The 17945-nt window shown below is 37.6% G+C and overlaps 1 protein-coding gene across 1 annotated transcript in view; it reads left to right on the forward strand.

Annotated features, from left to right (window-relative positions):
- Positions 1 to 17945, forward strand: part of tfa (transferrin-a) — an 84147-nt gene that overhangs the window by 57067 nt on the left and 9135 nt on the right. Inside the window, exons 12-14 of the mRNA XM_039764143.1 lie at positions 2283 to 2438; positions 5056 to 5200; positions 6773 to 6840. Coding sequence (XP_039620077.1) covers positions 2283 to 2438; positions 5056 to 5200; positions 6773 to 6840 — 369 coding nt within the window. The remainder of the gene's footprint in view (positions 1 to 2282; positions 2439 to 5055; positions 5201 to 6772; positions 6841 to 17945) is intronic.

Consider the following 17945-nt stretch of genomic DNA (forward strand, 5'->3'; position numbering starts at 1 on the left):
TGCAGCTTATTATTACGTTGATAGTTATAATTATAAAGATTGAGATGATAGATTAGATATAGATCAAGCCTGCTCTCTTTCTCTTCCCCTTAACCCCCACCCTCCCTTTTTGCCTCCCCAGGTGAGGCTAAAACCCACTTCATGCAGTCCCAGTCCTCTGACATACCCAGAGACAGAGCACGTCCAAAGCACATCAAGCCCCCATGCAGTGGCGCTTTAAGGTTAAAAGATAGAGATATCTGTTACCAATATAGTCTTTAAAAGAGGAAAAAGAAAAAGAAAAAAAAAAGAAAAGAATTTTGCACTTAATATATATATATATATATACATACATATATACATATATATACACATACACATATACATATAATCTTCATCAATTTTAGTGCATTAAGATGATATCCCCAGATAATAAACCCAGGTGATGGTGTTAAAGATGTGTCCAAAACAAGCATAACAAGTCTTAATGCAGTAATAGCAATAACAGCAAACCAAGGGTATGATATTGAACAGTCTCATTTAGGGTACACATGAAATAATTAGAAAAGAAAAAAAGAGGAGGAAAACGTAATTAAGCACAATAAAACATAAACATTTAGCCCTAGTAATACTAAGTAATGATAAGTAATAAGTAAGTAATAATAATATAAGAATATGAGAATATATGCTGATAAAAACCCGTATTTTAAAACAAATAGATCAGACAGTAGATTATTAATCCTAGCTTTATCATTTACCGCCATGACTCACAATTATGTATCAGAATAGTCCGGGATCAGCTTTCTTAACTCATTTTCTGCCTCCTCCTTGCTAGCGAAGACATAGAAATGACCCTGCCATTCCACTTTCAGTTTTGCGGATACAGGAGGCCGTATTTGACATTGGCTTGCCGTAGCCGCTGTTTAATATTATAGAAGGCGGCGTTTGATAGCTGTTGCTGGAGAGAAGTCAGGGAAGACGCGAATGTGGCAATCTTCATATATAATATCTTCCTTTTTTTCCTGAGGAGTTCCATCACCTCTAACTTAAATGATAATCGTTCAAAACGACTATAAAAGATCTTGGTCGGGGTCTGACGGTGTTTGATCAGCGTGCGCGTAAGCCGCTGCTATCTCAGATTCTGCTTTAAAGTCGCCCCGATTATTTTAGAAAAAGTTCAGTTGCGAATTTCACCGGGTTTAAACTTTCTCGATTCTCCGGCAGGCCTTCAATTCTGACATTATACCTTCTATTCCCATCTTCTAAAGCAGCCAGTCTGTCTCCAAGTTTTTCTCCGAGTTTTTACATTCCGAACTGACATTTACTGCTCTTTCCTCGGCACAGGCAGCTAGATGTTCGGCTATTTCGATCCGATTCGTGAATGTCTCACTAAGATGCTCCAATCGATCAGCAAGCGTGCTCAGTTTAACTGAGTTTTTCTCAATGCGCTCTTCGATTTTACCCAGCACCTGTCGAAGTTCAAGTTGTACCTCTTGGCGCAGCCTTTCATTTGCCTGTTGGATTTCCTGTTTTAATTCCTGTTTCAGTCTCTCATGTGCCTTTGCCGTTGCTTTCTCATTAGCCTTCTCGCTTTTCTTTATATCTTGCCTGAGCTCAGCGAGCAACACTTTCAGTTCAGATAGCTGAAATGTGCCTTCTTGTGCCGTAGATGAAGCAGCAGACTCTGCTGAAGCTGGTGCCCCGCTGCTCCAGTCCCGCGTAATTGCGTAACTGAAGCCGCGGACCTCCCGGCCTTTTCCAGTTTCAGGTAATCCTCTCCAATCGGCGAGCTATCCACATCTGCACTCACGATCGCACCTTCGCTCCCCTTTTCGCTCTCAGCCGGCGACGATGTAGCGGACCGTGGTCCCGAGGAGTCTGTACTTTCGCCCATCTGATCCAGGTCTGTCTCTGAGAGGCCGTATCTCGAACTAGGGCTTGCTGATCGCAGCTTGGATGTAGCTTTAGTCTTCGATTCTTTCGGACCCCCCTTCTTGTTGGCCATGTTTATATGTGTTTACATATACTGTAGCGGTCCATCTCGGGTTGAATAAATACAGGATATCTCAGAATAATAAGCAAATAATATGAAAAATAGCACCACTGCTAGCGGAGCTCCACTTCAGACGTCCATCTCTCGCATCGGACGAGACCAAAGTCTCGAAAATACCTTTTCTAATTTGTATTGGTTTGCCTCACTTCTAAATTCAGCATTATATGTTAGATTTCTTTCCAATATGCTGATGCAGCTTAATTCATTCTGAGAAGACTAAAATTAACTCATTACATATGTATCTCTCCAGGTTCTTACTATGCTGTTGCAGTTGTTAGAAAGGACAGTGGTCTAACCTGGGAGACTCTGAAAGGCAAAAAATCATGCCATACTGCTTTCGGTAGAACTGCTGGATGGAATATTCCTATGGGAATCATTGCCAAGGATGTTGGTGACTGTTCATTTAGTGAGTAATCATTTTCTAAGAACTTTTAATCATATGAAATTAATAATTAACCAGTATGTTTCTGTTTTTTCAGTTATTATGGTTAAATTCCATATTTATAAAATCATACCATAAAAATGAATTGCAATATTGGAAATCAATAGTTCATTAACATGTGTATTAATCCATCCAATTTCCATATCAAGAGGGTGTATCTAAATTATGAAGGAATTATATTCCTCAGTCTCCCTAGTAAAGGTGTCATTGCCTCATCATTGAAAAAAAGACTCCAGCCAATAGTTGAACCAAAAATCCACAAGGGGCCATTGCAGATTGCACTCTGATCATTGAAGACTGGACCATTTCTTTATCCTGTTGTATGTGAAGCACTGCGTGAGGGTATTAATATCTTTTATTACAGACTTGCAGAAGGCCTATGATATGACATCATGCAATATCCTAAAGGAGATAGTACATGACTAGATGTTCTTAGTGCACCATTCAGTTAGCATATCTGTGAATTATTGCAGTAAGAGTTATGCTCCTGGTGCAAACAAAAAGATTTGATTATTTACTTATAAAAGCACATTTAAAACATCAGAGGTTTCACCAAAGTGCTGTATAAAGAAGCTTTAAAGTAAACACAATGCAAAAAATCATGCACAAGCAGATTAATAAAACAACCAATTATAACATCCACTATAATCCCATTATACATAGTAAAAAAAGCGGAAAAAAAACAAGTAGGTCTTAAGCCAACTTTTAAAAACCTCGATGATGACCTGATGTAAAAAAGGCAAGTCATTCCAAAGCCTAGGAGCAACAACTGAGAAAACTCGGTCTCCTGTAGACTTCAGCTGAGATCTTGCAACTACAAGGAGAAGTTGTCCAGATGTCCTCAGTGTTCTTGGTGCCACATAAGGGTGAAGGAGATCACATATATATTTTGGAGCAAGACCATACACGGCTTTAAAAACAAAGAAGATTTTAAAATCAATGTGACACCTCACCAGTAGCCAGTGTAGAGAATCTAAGATAAGAATCTAGCTGCAGCGTTTTGAAACAGCTGAAGGCGAGACAGACCAGATTTTGGGAGACCCACATATAAGGAACTACAATAATCTAGGCAAGATGTAATAAAGGCATGAATGACTGTTTCCAAGTCCTTCTTTGATAGACAGGATTTTAGTTTAGAAATTTCCCTCATTTGGTAAAAACTGGACTTGACTACCATGGAGATTTGCTTTTCAAAACAGTGATGACTTGAAGATAATACCTAGGCTTCTGACATCATTATGAATCATTGGTGCCAATGAGCCTAAACTGAGTGCTGATTTTAACTGCAGATGTGGTAAGACCAAAAATAATGACCTTTGTTTTATTTTCATTTAATTGTAAAAAATTTTGTGCCATCCAATATTTAATATCCTCAAAGCATTTCAACAGCTTTTTTACAGATGAAGTGATGTCAGGACTAACTTTGAGGTACAGCTGCATATCATCAGCATAAAAATGATATGCAACATGTTTGTAAAAGATGGCCCTCAAGGGGAGCAGATAAATAGGAAAATTGAAGGGGAGCCAGGATAGAACCTTGTGGGACACTTTGAGTAAGAGGAGCTAGCTGAGAGAAATTCCCATTTATGTTAACAGACAAAGATCTACCTTTAAGGTAGGACTCGACCCATTTCAATGGACAGCGTTAAATGCCTACTTCTTCCTCAAGCTGTTTTAACAGAACCCCATGGTCCAGTGTGTCAAATGCCGCACTGAAATCCAGTAAAACTAAAATTGCAGAAGAGCCAGAGTCCAAAGTTAATAGAATATGATTTTTCACTTTCAGCAAAGCCGATTCAGTACTATAAAGTTTTTTAAAACACATCACACACATTAATTTTGGACTGAAATACAAGCTTAGCAATAGGCCCTCAGTTTGAAAGAGCTGTAGGATCAAGTTTAAGCTTCTTCAGCAAAGACTGAACAATTTCATGTTACAAAATATCTGGAATTATACAAGATTTTAGACAGTTGTTAATAATATCCCAAACAATTGGACTAAAAGCTCTGAAAATATCTTAAAATAGGTGTGAGGGTAAGATATCTAGCAGATAATTGGAGGGTTTCATATGAAGGAGTATATCAGCTAGCTGAGAAGAAGGAATAGGTTGAAAGCAAGTAAACTGGCTGTGCACTGGCCTTAGAGGGGCTGGTGTTGTCCCACAGTGATTAGCACCTGGAAGAGTAATGCTGGAACAAATGAGATCTTAACGAAGGCAATGGAACAACTGCAGGTAGATCTCCAAACAATTGTAGGTATCCAAAATGTTCAGGAGAAAAAAGTAGGCTCAGAAGGTCCCAATCAGGAACACGAAGAAAGATCCTACAACAAACACAACAAAAACCAGATCCCACAACAAAAATAAAACAAGGCAGCAGTGCACAAAACATTCTAACTGGAACAGGAAAGCATTTAGTACTTATTTAAGTGTAAAAAGATCAAAAATGTAAAAAACTCGAACCTTTGCTCTCTTGGCAGTGGAACTGTACTTGATCCAGAGAATATAGGTAAATATTCCTTACAGTGGAGATACATCATTACTTATTTGTGGTTTTTGACTTTTCCTTTTTTTCTTATCAGTGAATTACTTCACTAAGAGTTGTGCTCCTGGTGCAGACAAAAACTCAAACCTTTGCTCTCTTTGTCGTGGAAGTGGACTTGATCCAGAGAATAAATGTTCTGCAAGTGGGTCTGAAATATATTATGGATACTCTGGAGCTTTTAGGTAGGTGCTTCTTGTTAGACTAAGCAGTTGTTTGAAGCAGAAAAGCAATTTAACAGTTAAATTCAATTCATTTTAGTTTTGGATAATGTGTACAGCCAGTTGAAAGTGTATGAAAGAGTGTTGAAATATAGTGAACACAGCTTTTATATTTACAACAACATTTATTATATTAACAAAACAGCTCTATATAGTACTAGAACAGTTTCATATGATGTCAATAATTTATGCAGAGGTCATCTAATGTCTACTGGATCCAAGATTCTTCTTTTGAGCAGGCAGTGTGTCCTCCCCAACCCCCTGGCATAAGATTTTTCAGTTGGGTTGTGACCTATGTAGAAATCCTATAACTGCATCACACCCCCAGTTCTTCCTTTTTGAAAACTGAGGTTGACATTTCTTTTGCCACTCCAATTTGATTTATTATTTTATTGCATTCTTTTCTGTGTACGGATTCAGAATGTGTTCACTTATTAATTCATTAGATAAAATATGGTAAAGGTAAAGTGAATTGCTGTTTCAGTTATCCTTCAGCTATACTTGTAGCCTGTCATTACCTCTCAATTGACCCAGGAGATCGCATAGAGAGCATCTCCCAGGAGCCTGACAGTTTTCCTTATCTTTTGTGCCCACCAACAGGTCCTTGGGTTGCTGCTGTGAGATGTAGCCTACATCCCACATTTTAAGTCCAACTCATTCCCAGTTGGTGATCAGTTGACAGCTCTGCCCCTTTCTTCAGTGGGTGTCGAAAACATATGGCTTCTAGTCATATGAAAGTGCCCAAAGTGCACTTTTACCGTACTTATGAGCCTCCTTGTGTTCAGACATTGTATTTGTTACAGGAGATCCATGACTAGCACTGAAAAGCAATAACAACTCGTTTGGTCCAGGGCCCCTACTATGTATAAAAGTCATATCAACTATATCTACCTGGTAATTTTTTACCTTCTGCACCAGCACAGGTTCCTTCCCAATCAGATAGATAATGTTCCAAGTTTCCAAAGCTAGTTCTCCATTGCCAGGGACTTCTTGCCTGTACCTACTACTAAACTGGCGTTGCACCTGATCCTCAACTTTGGTTGTATTATGGTTGTGAACCCATAATACAACTCCATAATATGATGTTGGGTTTAGCCTGGCCAAGTTATGTGGATTGTGTGACTACCAGGTGCTCTTCAGAGAATGCAGTCCTCAGGCTTGGCTCCTTGGTCCCATGAACACTTTTCCAGATAAGGATACATTGATTTCCAGCTTATACTACCAAGAGTGTCATTATAGCAGTTCTTTGTATGACCTCGCAGTCCAAAACTAAAACTAAAGCTAAAGCTCCAGATGACGTACCTCTGAGCATCTATGAGGTACACAAGCTCTACCACCATGGCAAGGTAACAGTCCATGGTGGGGCAATGTCAAACTTCTTGAGAGCATACTGTATATCTAGGATAACTCTAGTATACATTCTAGACAGTGGTGTTTAATTCCTGTCTTGATTATGCTACTGTGCCACATTTAACAAATTATACTGAATACACTAACATTGCCATAAATTTGTTTTAACTTGTCTTTTCTTTCTAGATGTTTGGCTGAAGGAGCAGGAGATGTTGCATTTGTAAAGCAAACAACCATACCTGAAAATACTGATGGTAAGAGTAAATTAATTTTCAAAGACTGTTTTAAAATTGCACATACAGAATCCTGATATCAGCTTATTCTTATGCATATTTTCTAGACTTCTGAAAATAAAGCCACTGTTTGACTCCATTATCTCTAGAAAGTTTATTTTTTATTGTGTGTGTCCCACTGGCCACTACAAAGCTGTATTGATAGGTTTTCACCTTTCCTTTCAATGCTCCAATAATTTGTACAGATCATCTATTTTTTACTAAAAGATGTGTTTATTATCCAGAATATTCAAGGACTGCTTAGGCAGGGCTTAACATGTTTATTGCATGAATCAAATGCATACTTATGGATCCTTGCATGAAAATTAATCAGTGACTAGTGTTTGATCTAACCAAAATGTATACACTAGGTTAATGAAATCAATCTCAGATAAAGGTTATTCTTTTTCGCAAAAGGGTTTTAAAGAAATGACTAACGTGAATATGCTATTAATCAATCTACTGTATATGATAAAAAGTTCCATCCTGCCTTAAATAACTCTTCTTGTATGTCTCCTAACATTAAAACAGAACAGAGCTGTCACTTTAGGTACACCTCAGGGGGTTGTGCTCAACATATTAGACTGCCAATCCAATAATGATTTCTTAGGAGAAAAAAAATGCTCTTTGACTTTAAAAATGATTCTTATATTTTATATTATACTTTACTTTTTACTTAGAATTAATCATTGATTACATCTTGCCTGAAGAAGGGGCCTGAGTTGCCTCAAAAGCTTGCATATTGTAATCTTTTTAGTTAGCCAAGAAAAGTTGTCATTTTGCTTGACTTCTCACTACATTCACAATGGCTAACACAGTACAATAACCTAGGAATACAGTTAAAAGTAATGTAATTTAAAAAAAAACTGAATTTGCAATATCTTATTCAATGAAAAATAAACAGTTTTTTTGCCATTTCAGTCTTTGGAAAAAGTATGTATACCCTTGGCTCTAATACAGTAGCTAGTATTGCCCCCTCTGGCAGAAAAAATCTTAAGTAACCATTTCCTAAATCTGTCTATCAATGTCTGACATTAACAAAGAGAAAGGTTTTTCCCATTCTTCCATGCATAAATCGTTCAGCTGTGTGATGTTTGAGGGGTGTCTTGCATGCACAGCCCATTTTAAATCCCCCAAGGCACCTTGATGAATTCAGGTCTAGGCTTTGACCTTGCCTTTCCAGAACTACGCATTTCTTTTTGAGCAGTTATTCTGTGGTGGATTTACTGGTTATGTTTAGGGTCATTGTCATGTTATAAAGTTCACTATTGGTTAAGCTTCATTATCCTCAAGGTACATTAAAAAATTCATAGTGAATTCTACAATGGTCAGCTGCTCAGGTCCTGATGCGGCAAAGCTGTCCCAAACTGTAATATTTCCACCACTATACATTTCTGTTGGTATCAGGCTCTTCTGGTCAAATGCTGTATTCGTCAAACATGTCTTTTGGTACTGTGGCCAAATACAGTACCTCTTAACTTTGACTCATCTGTCCACATCACATTGTTCTAGAAATCCTGGTCATTGCCCTGATGGTCTTTCTGGACAGTGAAGGTTTTCTAATTGCATCAAAAGTGGCAAGATCCACTGTGATAAAATTCTGAGATTCTTAAGACACTTCTTTCAGCATCTTGCATTCTGCTATTGGGTTGAACTTCCTGGCATGTCTGGACCTGGACAAGTTGGCAAATGCTTGAAATATTTTCCATTTGTTGATGATATACTGGAAGTTGGAAGAGTTGATTTCAATTTGGTTGGAGATCTTTTTAATTCTGTTCCCATATGCATAGGTGTCTATTAACGTTCTTTCTGATGTTCTCAGAGAGATCTTTAGATCTAGACAACATACATTTCGACAATAAAGAGCAAAACAAGCTAAATGTCTGAGGTATAAATCAGACAGATTCCTCCAAAATCCAATTTAATGATATTCAACTCATTTAAACCTGATCTGGTGCCACTTTTGCTAATTTTAAGTATTTGAGGTAGTGATACATGTAGAGGTGTACTTAATTTTCCCACATGCACAATTTGGATTTCTTTTTTTTTTTTAATTTTAAGCACATTGAACTACAAAATGTAAATGTAAAAAAAGAAAAAATATTTTGTGTGAAGTATCTTCTCACATGACTGAAGGTTGTTGATAATTACAAAAAAAAAAACACTGATAATTTTTTCAAGAATTATGAATGAATTTTAGAAACTGCATAAAATTGCTTCTGCAACTTTTATTACAGAAAAGATTGAAAAATACTCTGCATCTCAATTCATTATTATAGCAGTAGACATCCACATGGTGATTGGAGACAGAGTCAGCTAAAAGTGGTAATATCAGGGCTTGGGCTATTATTAGCTGTGAAGGAGGCATCAAGCAGAGTCACAAAATCACAAGTGCCAAGTTTGTTCACTGTGAATGACACGGACATAGATAAGCCCACACACAGTTATATTAAACATTAACTGAGGGAGCTCCACACGTGATGATTTGTCATTTTCATCTGTCTCTGCTTTTCTGGGTTTGTGCACATCTTGTGCATGCTCTTAAGTTTCTACTGGTTATGTTGTACCTACATCTTTTGTCTGCCTTGATGATGCTAGTGTTAAGTGCATAAATATTATAGAGCACAGCATTCAAATATCATAGTACTTAATTAATTAATTGGCCCTGGTGCAACTGTGTTTCTGCCCTGCAATTGGCTGGGGCTACTTTATAATGATGGGAATACATCTTTAAAATATCTTACTGTGACTGTTCTTTTTATATTTAGCCCAGTCAGAAGTTTTCTTTCTTTTTAGCTTCCTTTTTTTCAATCATTGTGGTGTCGGGGAGTGCGTTTTACTCTTTTTCATGCTCTTTATTGATTTATTTATTGAGCTTTTGTAAAATGATAAATTTCCCCCTGGGAACATATACATTGACATCCACGTGTCTATCTATAGTATCTATATCTCTGCTTTGTTTTCTTCCGTTTTCACTATCACTTTGTAAGCTGGGTGGATGTTTCTAGTGTGAGTGGTGGACTTTGTGTGGTGAATAAGTTGAACTTTTCTTGTTATTTTTTTCTTCTCTTTTTTCTATTTTCTATCTGGGGTGATTATTGTTCGTTTTTCGTTTTGGGCCATGGCAGCTGATATTGCCGCACACCTTCAGTATTTTAGTCACTGCCATGGGATTTAATTTACTGTATATCAGAGAAGTTTATCTTGTTGGAGATCGGGTGTTGCTGGTCGGTTAGGTTGTTGGCTGTGAGGATATCAAATTGGCTTCATGAATGAGCGGGTTGGTTGTGATTTTCCTGAGCTGGGTAGATTTAGTCTTGTTAGTTATTGAGAAGGTTGTGGTCAATGCCTCCTTTGCATAGGTGTCTGGATCGGCTGTCCCTACCCATACAGCAACAATTTCAAATAAGCCACCGTTTTTACAAAATGAATCTATAGAAAGAGAAATGGAGCGTCATGAACAATTTCAGAAATCCTTTTTATTCTGCTAGGATGTAGATCACCTGATTTAAAACATATATTGTCTTTTAGAATACAATTTTATATGGTTTTAGGTAAAATGGATGAAGATTTTAAATGTGGTGATGAATTTAGAGTGGACTATGTGAATTTTGTCACTTCCAACTAAATTAAATGTTTTGGTTGTGGGTGAGAAACACATTTAGTTAAAAACTGTTCTGAGAGAATACAAGAAAATGGGAGAAATGATTATGAGGTTGGAGAAAAACAAGGGGAGGAAGTACAGAGTCGAAGGTAAGGGCAGAGGTTGAGGAAATAGTTAACCAGGTGTGGGGGTGACAGGAATGGGAATAAAACAGTCTAGAGATCAGGGGAATAAGAATAAAACAAAGCCTGGAGATCAGGGAGATGAATTGCCTTCTGGAGATAAGGAAAACACCAAGGGCAGTGAGACCACAACTGAAGACATTGGTAACCTCTGTACTGTTTCAAACAAAAGAGCTCATGTGGATAAAGAACATAACAAGTAAACTGAGGAAACCGTCTAACTTAAATAAATCATGATGGATAAATTCTCTCTGCTGGCTTGGTGGTGGTCTCTATGTTTTATAATGAGCATATTTATGCATTCGTTAATATGGAGAGCTTGCATGTAGGGAGCCTAAATATTAACAGAAGCAGAAATCCTGAAAAGAAACTGTGGCTCTTAGGTTTCAATCACCTTTGTGCAGGAGACTCAGGCTGACAAGAGAAATCAGTGGGAGTGGACCAGAGACTAGAAGAGGGACATTTGTTTAGCAATGGGACAAACATCAATGCTGGATTGGCCATTTTATTTCTCAGGGGTTTTCAAGCTGAAGTTTACAGCATTGATGAAACTGTAAGATGGAGATTACTTAAAGTGAAGGTGAAGCTTGACAGCAGAGTTGTCACTTGTCTTAATGTGTATGCCCCAAATGAGGGAAAGAAAAATCTTCACTTTTTCAAAACATTAGTAGTCACTTTATCCCAGTATGATCCCAAGGAGGTATTGGTACTACAGGGAGGTTTAATCTGTACACTTGACACTCAACTGTATAGGAATAAAAGACTGGAGCCACACCCTTGCTCAGTACAGACTTTAGGCAACCTAATAAGAGAGTCTGGGCTAGAAGATATGTGGAGGATAAAAAATGTGGCCTGTAGGCAGTACACATGGGGGAGGATGAATGGAAACAATTTTATACTTTTAAGCACCTTTTAGGTTAGTTTGTTTTGTTACACTCTCTTGAAAGTTTTGTTTGAGTGTTCTTTAATTGCACTTTATGGTTCTTTATTGTGATGTGAGGTTTCTTGTTGAACTTTTGCTTGAAAAAGCACCATTTCGATATGGGAGGGTTTCTTTGTATATGAAGTTGGTTCTCTGTGTTTTGAGAAATATGTAGGAAAAAAACTGAAAGCTTTAATGTATGTTAGTTAACCTAGCAGGACATTAACCAATTAAGAAAACCTAGACTAAGCCTATATTATTATATGCAGTTCTTTAAAAATTATGACCCATTAGTATTTCATAAATCTGATACCAACTAAACATGGGTATTTCCTGTAAGGAACCTCCTGCAGATCTATATAAATTAAGTCTCTTTCTGGAACCTTTATATGGATGTTTTTTTTTTTTTTTGAAAATCCAAAATGGTTCCACTATGGCATCAGTCTGAAAAATAACTGTGGGATGTTTATTTTTAAGAGTGTACTGACAGGCTTCTCTAATTACAGTCTGGTGTTTTGTTACTTCTTTTTAACACATAGAAACCCTGTAGTCCATAATGACATTTTAACACACTCCCCCTTAAAGACAAGAATTGTAAAGATTTATTTATTAATTTCTGGGGAGGTTAAAGGATTATGAAGGAGTTCACCAGCATACAACAGTGGTGGGAGGCTGAAAAAATGACATTCAGTCCTTGTGTCAGCAGTATACAAGAATGTCTCCAAATTATTATACTCAGGAACTGCAACATTAGAAAGCCACACAATTAAAAATCAAACACTGATAGAGAATGGTCAACTTGCAACTTTTGTACATTGCAATTCCAAAGGGAAACGTGGAGAGGAACTTTCAAACTGTTCAGAAAAACAATGACACTGACTTCCCTGCAAAAACTGAGCTGAGAAAGAGAAAGGCGAGGGAACTAAAATCACGGTTAATCAGACAGCAGAATTCAAACGCAAAGGCAGCCACTAAAGGTTTGTTCTGGGTGATTCACTCCATCATTAAGCACAAAAAGTCCTTCCAAGATGGACAGATGATAAAACAGGCCTTTGTTGAGGTAGCTGACTCCTTATTTTGGGATTTTAAAAACAAAACAGAAATATTATCTGCAATCAAAGCTCTTCAGCTATCAAGAAGTACAGCTATATGGCGCTGTGAAGTAATGGCCAATGATTTGACACAGCAGATTTGGAAGGACATTGGGGACTGCGAGTGTTTCTCACTGCAACTAGACAAGTCTATGAACACAAGTGATACAGTCCAGTTGTGCAATTTTATTCGGATGGTGTTTACAGATATGATTGCTAAAGAGGAGCTGTTAACAATACTGCCCATGAAAGAATACATGCGGGGAGAGGACATTTTTAAGTCTTTCAACTTTATGAAGAAAACCCAGCTCTCAGTATGTCAATTGATGTCAATCACCATGGACTATGTACCCGCAATGGTGGGCAGTGTGAATGGATTTTTTGCCAAGTGCAGGGAGGACATTGCTTTACCCGACTTCCTTAATTACCACTGCATAATAACCCAACAAGCATTATTTGCAAAAATGATAAACATGAAAGAGATAATGGATGTGGCAATGAAAATCACCTGTTCTATGCGAGCAAGTTCTCTTCAAAGACGACTGTTCTGTGCACATCTGGAGGAGACTAACTGCAACTACTCTGACCTCTTGCTACACACTGACGTGAGATGATGTAGTAGGGAGAACTACTTGCAGAGATTTTAAGACCTCTGTCCAGAGATAAAGGAGTTTCTCCTTGCCATTAAACATGAAGAAAACAAGCAACCTAATGACGATCAGTGCCTGCTAGACTTTTTGCTAGACATTTTTAACCGATCTGACCAACATGTTGAATGAGCTTAATTTAGAGCTACAAGGAAAAGACAAAACAGTGGTCAATATGATCAGCTCTGTTAATGCTTTCAAATGAAAAATGCAACATCTTTCCTCAAAGCTGCAGAGCCTTGATTTGGGAAACTTCCGGAACCTCTCACCAGAGCTGGAGACGCAATTTGACAGTGTTTACGACACAGAGCAGATTGAAAACTGTGTGTTAGACTTTGACAAACAGTTTTAAGACTTTGCTTTACTCGAGCCAATCGGTCTGGACAATGCAACCCTGGCTGACTCCATTCAGTGCAAGGCATCAGAGTAAAATAGTGACCATAAGTATATTGAATTGTATTGTTCCATAAGGATCCATGCAGTTATGCAAGGTATGCCAGCATATTATACATATAAAGTATACTCAGCATATATATATATATATATATATATATATATATATATATATATATATATATATATATATATACATTTTTAATGTAGGTAGGTCATTTTAAAAGTAGCTTGCAAGCCGAAAAGGTGCGGGCACCCCTTGTCTAAAAACTATAAAAAAAGGGACTGGCTCACCTGCTGGAGACAAGAGCTCAGGGGGCTTTAGTAAAGGCTCATTTTCAGCAGTTAGATGAATGTACCAACTTCTTGGGGCTTGAGTAAAATAACACAATGCAAAAGCCAAATGGCAGAGAAATGGTGAGAAAAGATAGGTGGTCCATGAATTTTATGAAAAGTTGTTTGCTATGGAGAAAGATGGTGGTATTGGAGACTTTCTGCAGGACTTACCATAAGTTTCCAAAACAGATGCTTTAGATCTGAACAGTGAAGTGACCCTAGTAGATCTGCACTGACTGAGCTGAACAAACGGAAGATCACAGGTATTGATGGCATTCCAGTTGAATTTTATAAGGAGTTCTTGGATGTCATTGGTCTGGGCTTGTTGGAAGTATTCAGGCACAGCTTCAAAATTGGTATGTTACAACAACAACAACATTTATTTATATAGCACATTTTCATACAAAAAAATGTAGCTCAAAGTGCTTCACAAAATGAAGAATAGAAGAAACAAGACACAATAATAAAATAAAATAAGTCAACATTAACATAGAATAAGTAAGGTCTGATGGCCAGGGTGGACAGAAAAAAACAAACAAAAAAAAACCCTCCAGACGGCTGGAGAAAAAAAAAAAAAATTCTGCAGGGATTCCAGACCATTAGACTGCCCAGTCCCCTCTGGGCAATCTACCTAACATAAATGAAACAGTCCTCTTTGTATTTAGGGTTCTCATGGAAGGACTTGATGATGATGGTCACGTAGACTTCTGGCTTTCAGTCCATCAATGTTGGTGCATCATGATGCTTTGAGTAGGTGGTGGTGGCACAGGCCGCCACCATAAAGGAACTGGAAAAAGAAACAGAAGTAGGGGTGGTAGTAGGGGTCAGTACGGATTTTAGAGCCACTATGAATAGTTATTATGATGAATTGAACATACAGAGTATCAGGATTAAGTTAAAGTGAAGTTATGAGAAGGCCATGTTAAAGTAATGTGTTTTAAGCAGTTTTTTAAAGTGCTCCACTGTATTAGCCTGGCGAATTCCTATTGGCAGGCTATTCCAGATTTTAGGTGCAGCAGAAGGCCGCCTCACCACTTCTTTTAAGTTTAGCTTTTGGAATTCTAAGGAGACACTCTTTTGAGGATCTAAGGTTACGATTTGGAATATAAGGTGTCAGACATTAAGATATATAAGATGGAGCAAGATTATTTAAGGCTTTATTAACCATAAGCAGAATTTTAAAGTCAATCCTGAATGATACAGGTAACCAGTGTAGTGACATCAAAACTGGAGAGATGTGCTCGGATTTTCTTTTCCTAGTTAGGATTCTAGCAGCTGCATTCTGCACTCGTTGCAAGTGATTTATGTCATTTTTGGTTAGTCCTGAGAGGAGTGCGTTACAGAAATCTAGTCTACTGAAAACAAAAGCGTGAATTAATTTCTCAGCATCTTTCAATGATATAAGAGGTCTAACTTTTGCTATGTTTCTTAAGTGAAAAAATGTTGTCCTAGTGGTCTGATGAATATGCGATTTAAAATTCAGATTACAGTCAACAGTTACCCGTAAGTTTTTTACTTCCGTCTTAACTTTTAATCCTAATGCATCAAGTTTATTTCTGATAACCTCATTGTATCCATTATTGCCAATTACTAAAATGTTAACTCAAAGCTGTAGAAGAGCAGTAATCATACTTCTGTCAAGGTATGGAGATGTATGTCTTATTAAGAAGTGGCGGCCAATGTCTCTCCAATGTGCCAATTATAAAATCCTCTCCAAAGCCTAAGCTAACAGAATGGTTAAAGTCCTTGGGAAAGTGGTGCATCCAGATGAAGGTTACTGCATACCTGGCAGGTCCATTTTATAATACATCAATACCTTCCATGAGAACGCTGAATACAATGAGGACTGATTGATGTCATTTATGTTGGGTAGAATGGCCTGGAACCCCTGTAGATTTTATTTTTTCTCCAGCTGTCTGGAGTTTTTTTTTGTTTTTTCTGTCCTCCCTGCTCATCGGAACTTACTTTTATTCTATGTTAATAAGTGTTCTCTTATTTTAATTATTGTCTTTTTTTTCTCTTTCTTCATCATGTAAAGCACTTTGAGCTACTTTATTTGTCTGAAAATATGCTATATAAATAAATGTTGTTTATTTCAGAACATTCTAGCTGTAGTAAAGCTTTTTAATTTTCAGACTGGTTTTATTTTTATTAGCCAGTAGAAGATTTTTGGCAGGGTTATTCATTCATTTTTATGGAATATGTTGAAGGTGTTTGAGTTTATGGAGCAGTTTACTAAATACATTCAGATACTATATACTCAAATTTCTGATATCGTTAAGGTCACTGCTGGTTTTTGCACGCCTTTCAATGTTTAAAGAAAAATAAGTCAGGACTGCTTATTATAGGGAATGCTCTGGCCTTGGAGGTATTCCTGGTAGAACTAAGAAGTGTTGTTTGGTCTTTCCATTCCTCATTGCAAAATGGGTGAAAGTCACTGCCTTTGCAGAAGGCATTGCTGCAGTTATCACCAGTCATATCTGGACAAACTAAATGATTGTCAGTGGAATTCTGAAAAAAAAAATCATGTTCAAAAATTAACTGGAGTAAATGTTATGCAGTGCTACTTGGAAACTGGGTTGGATGCAGTCCTCTTTGTTTGGAAGGGGGTCTTCAGTGGAGCACTGAGGGGGTTGCTGTATTTAGGAGTGAATTCTGGAGTTGAACAGTACATCCAAAAGAACTGGGATGGCAGAAGAAAGTGGATCTTCCATAAGAATTTTTACAGAGGATGAATGATAGTGATTATAACCTGATGATATCCAGTTTGTGGTACAAATGTATTAGCAGCCCCCACCTTGGCTTGTTCACCACATACAGGAGGTACTTGTTTTTTTCTGGGATGGCATCGATTGGTTCAGATGGAGTGTTTTATTCTTGCCACTCGATAAAGATAGACAAGGACTTATAGACTTTAATAGTATTATTGCTGCCTTCCACATTCAGACAATTCGAAAACTATTGCACCTTTCAAAACAGAGCCAATGGATGAGCTTAGCCATACATTTTTCCTATACAGGCTAAGTGAGTGAGACTTGGAAAAAGTCTATTATGATGTCATCGAGACAAAGTCAGAACTTTATGTGTGCCAGAGTTCTATACAAGAGTCCTGACAGCAAGGCAAGTACTATACATTAAGTGAGACAGTGATGACCAAAACTTGTACAACCCTGCTGTTGATACTGCTACAGGACCATCTGGAAATTCTGTTCATAATTCCAGTACAAGCAAAATAACCAAGGCAAAGAACATCATTGACTGGGTAGGACATATGTAAACTTGGAAATGTACAGAAAGAGTAGCAGAGGAAAAAAGAGTGCATTTAACATGCCTGATGGGGAAGTTTCTAAATCAGATACACTCATCATTGAACAGTGAATCTCTGACAGTTCTACAGAGCATATTCACTGCACAGGGAAAGACAAGTGCATGCTTACTGTATGCTCAATAAAGTAAGAACGAAGAAACCAATGTTTACTTATTTATATCATTAAACAATTTAAAGAATGACAAGAAAGCAGCCCCTTAAGATTTGCGTGCAGGTATACCACTTGGGACAGCTAAGAGTACTGAAGCACAACACCTCTCGGAGCCAGAAGATCAGAGTTCCTCAGGGAATAAATCCCACTTGGAGGTTACTGTTCAAGCTGCCTTTGGCTAGTAGGGTGGGGGATCTGCAGTGGAGGTCAGTGCATAAGAGTAATTTTGTCCGGGGCTCCTGACTGCTGCCCTTTTTGTGACATCAAAGAAACATTTTTTCATTGTTTTGTGTGTTGAAAAAAGCTCCAGTCCTTTTTTAGTGTAATATAGAGAATGACAGAGGGATTGGGGGTCATGAATAGCGGAATGGGGTTTATTTTTGGGGTGAAAACTACATAACGAATCAGAATAAATATTAATTTTAATTTTGGA

The sequence above is a fragment of the Polypterus senegalus genome, chromosome 1, assembly GCF_016835505.1.
Source record: "Polypterus senegalus isolate Bchr_013 chromosome 1, ASM1683550v1, whole genome shotgun sequence".
NCBI lineage: Eukaryota > Metazoa > Chordata > Cladistia > Polypteriformes > Polypteridae > Polypterus > Polypterus senegalus.